Source organism: Chrysochloris asiatica, unplaced genomic scaffold (assembly GCF_000296735.1).
Source record: "Chrysochloris asiatica unplaced genomic scaffold, ChrAsi1.0 scaffold00017, whole genome shotgun sequence".
Classification (NCBI taxonomy): Eukaryota; Metazoa; Chordata; class Mammalia; order Afrosoricida; family Chrysochloridae; genus Chrysochloris; species Chrysochloris asiatica.
In genome coordinates, this window is record NW_006408535.1 from 30,924,292 (window position 1) to 30,927,886 (window position 3,595).

The 3,595-nt window shown below is 38.2% G+C and overlaps 1 gene segment (V, D, J or C); it reads right to left on the reverse strand.

Moving 5' to 3' along the window:
• Positions 1 to 329: 329 nt before the first annotated feature.
• LOC102823899 lies at positions 330 to 1,364 on the reverse strand. The segment is given in 2 exon segments: positions 330 to 685; positions 1,316 to 1,364. Coding segments are annotated over 2 exon segments (405 nt in total).
• Positions 1,365 to 3,595: the final 2,231 nt, after the last annotated feature.

Below are 3,595 nucleotides of genomic sequence, written 5' to 3' on the forward strand. Positions count from 1 at the left end.
AAACCCAACAAACACACATCTACTGATGTTTTTCAGCTGTAGTTTTCTGAACTTCCTAGCTCAATCTAATCACCAAATAATGACAATCCAATCACCAAATAATGAATTGTTTATTGTGACTGTCCTTTTTCTCTAACTTCAATTTATGTTTAACTTTAAGCTAAAGATTCAGAGATAGAGAGATATGCTTGATGCATTATCATTTTGGACATAGTCTAAGATACTAGATAGATGTTTTCTTAGAATGAGTGTCTTTCCTTTAAACTTACACCTGTGTTACCACAGCCCTAGCCACTTCCTGTCTTTGATGGTGATTCCCCACTTGGTTCCTACAACAGAGCCCTAAGTTTTTGTACACTTCCCTCCAACTCTTCTCTCACTGTGGCTTCTCTCAGTGCACAGAAATACACTGCCGAGTCCCCCAGCTGTGAAACTGAGATGACAAGGTGGATGGATTTCATTGCTTTTTGGAAGTTCAATGAGTAGCGACCTTCTGTTGCATTGTGTTGGCTGTAAGAGTCCTGACGAATAAGGAAAATCATCTTCCCACTGCTGGGCTGCTTGTACCAGAATAAATAGAAAGTTGTATCACTGGTTTCATAAGTGCAACTCAGGACTGCAGCTTCCTTCTCGTTCACCGTCATTGTTGACTGGGCCTGAGTTACCTTCTGGGCAACACTGAATCCTGTAAGAAAAAAAGATTAGAATCAGAAAGTTTAAAGGCTAAATAGTATAGAACAAATCAATTCTATTTTTATATTGTGTTATCCTCTTTACCCAAAGTTCTCAGAAGACACTTTGTTCCCAAGCCTTAGGTTATATTGTTGCTGCTATTAAGTACTGGATGGAGCTCTGGTAGCGTAGTGGTTACGAATCGGGCTGCGAAACTTAAGGTCAGCGGTTCGAAACTACCAGCTGCTCCGCGGGAGAAAGATGAGGCTTTCTACTCCTGTAAAGATTTACACCCTCAAAAACCCTGTACAGGGTCGCTATGGGTTGGAACCGACTCGATGGCACTTAACAACAACAACATTAGGTACTGGTAAAGTCAGTTTTGACTCGTAGTGATTATATGTACAGAAGAACGAAACACAATCCTCTCCTTTGCTATCATCACAAGTGTTGTTATGCTTAAACCCATTGCTGTTGCTGTTGTTAAGTGCCATTCAGTCAGTTCCAACTCACAAGGACCCTATATAGGGTTTCCAAGGAGCAACTGGTGGAAAGACCAAAGACCTTTAGATTCTAACTGATCTTGAGATCCAGTGCTTATCCTACAGTGCCACACCAGGACGCCCACGAGTTTCATCCTTACCTAGGCACATTAAAGCTATGACCACCTTCAGCAGGCTGGAGATCCACATGTTAGAGTTCTTCCTCCTGAAGGAATACGTCATGCTCTTCAATTTCAGGGCTCTGCACTCTCGGGTGAGCTCTTCAGAGTGAGGAGAGAATTATTGCTTTATGTGCTGCTCCAACCCCACAACAGGAAGCAGTGTTCTTCTGGTATAACAAGTTGCTGTGTGTCATATCAAACTTCTGTATCATTGGCTGAGAGTCTAGTCTAATGCAAATTCATTTTAGATGAACAAATTAAATTTTCATAATAATTACATTTGTAAATAATCATGGATACATTTTTATATTGAAATAAAGATGTATGATTCAATCAATTTCTCAATTGAATCATTGAACCTATGATGGAACGACTAAAAGGGACATTTATTTTAAAATAATATATGTAAAAACTGATGTTCTCCCATTTAAACTATCACTCAATTCACAATAAATCTTAAAAATGTATGTAATGGATTATGGAAAACAGAGGTAATAAACATGTGTCTTCACACCTATGTACAATTACTTTTCCAGGCAGCAACTAAGGATTTTAAGATTTTATAATGTAATCACTATTAAATCTAGTGGTACACACTATCATCTACCTAAAAACATCCAACATATTTCTGTCAGTTAGTTGACTAGTTATGAAATATTATTAATTTTTCATAATTTTCAACTCTGGGAAATCTAATGATTGTGCTTCTGCATTAAAAAAAAGTCTGTCAAGAATCACTTTTTTAAGAAGTAAACTATACTTACAGATGATATCATATGATACATATAAAATCCCAGAGAATCATCCTGGAACTAGTGGAAGTAGTAGAAGGATTCAGCAATATGGCAGGGTAAAAGATCAACATACAAAAATCCAACTGACTTCTCTACACTAAGAGAACTCTGGAAAGAAAATCAGTAAAACAATACCATCTGCAATAACCACACAAAAGATGATGCACTTAGGAATAAATCTAACCAGAGAAACAAAATACCTATACAAAAAAACCTTCAAAACACTGCTACAAAAAAAATAATATATATATATACCTACATCAATGGAAGAATATATCATGCTCAAGGATAGGAAGACTTAACATGGTCAATACCACCCAAAATGATCCACAGATACAATGCAGTCCTGATCCAGATTCCAACATCATTCTTTAAAGAGATGGAAGAGCTAACACCAACTTTAAATGGAAAAGGAAAAGATCCAGGATAGGCAAAACATTACTCAAGAACGAAGTAGAAAGCTCACACCCCCTCCTATGTAACTATGCTAGTCAAAACAGCCTGGTATTGGTACAACGACAAACGCATAGCCCAATAAAACAAAACTGAGAACCTAGAAGTATATCCAACCACTTATGGACAGTTGGAGTCCTGGTAGGATAAGCTCTGAATAAACACTGGGCTGCTAAATGAAAAGTCAGTAGTTCAAACCCACCAACTACCCCTCATAAACTCTATATAGGGTCATCATAAGTCAGAACCAACCTGACAACACACAACAACAACAACATGGACAACTGATCTTTGACAAAGGATTGAAGCCCATTAAATAGTTTAATGGAGCTGGTCCACATTCAACTAATGGTGCTGGTCCACATCGTTCCTTGGTGAGTTACAACTGGGGCCTTAAAACTTGTGGGTTATCTAAGGTGCAGCTATTGGTCTCTCCCTGTCTGGAGGCAAAAAAAACTGAAGAAAATAAAAGAGACTTGGAAACAATTATTTCAAAGGACCAATGAACAACATGAACCTTAGCTTTCATGACCCTAAGACCAGAAGACCTAGAGGTGTCCAGCAATGACTACCTATCCTTCTGAAATGGGTCACATTAGAAGCCCTGGATAGAGTGGGAGAAAAATTAGGTCATAAAAAGACCAGGCTTACTAGTGAACTAGACAGTGGTGGAACCCTAAAACTATGACCCTTAGTCTCCCTTCAGACCTGGAACTGAACTTACCCCCATAGCTCAATTTTCAGCCAAATTATCATTTGGCCTGTAAGGGGAATAATAACACAAGGGAAGTAAACACTCCTTAGAATGATCAATACTTTGAAATCAAAATGGCAGCATTTGCCCAAGGACAAAGTTCATAAAGCAAGCAAGGTGAGGAAAGAAGGAGGAATGGATGGAAAACAGAGGGGAAGTAGAGTTAAGTGATGCTACATTGTGAAAATTGCAATCAATGACATGAAATAAAATGTGAATGAGTTGCTGAGTGGAAATTCATTTGCTCTGTAAATCTTC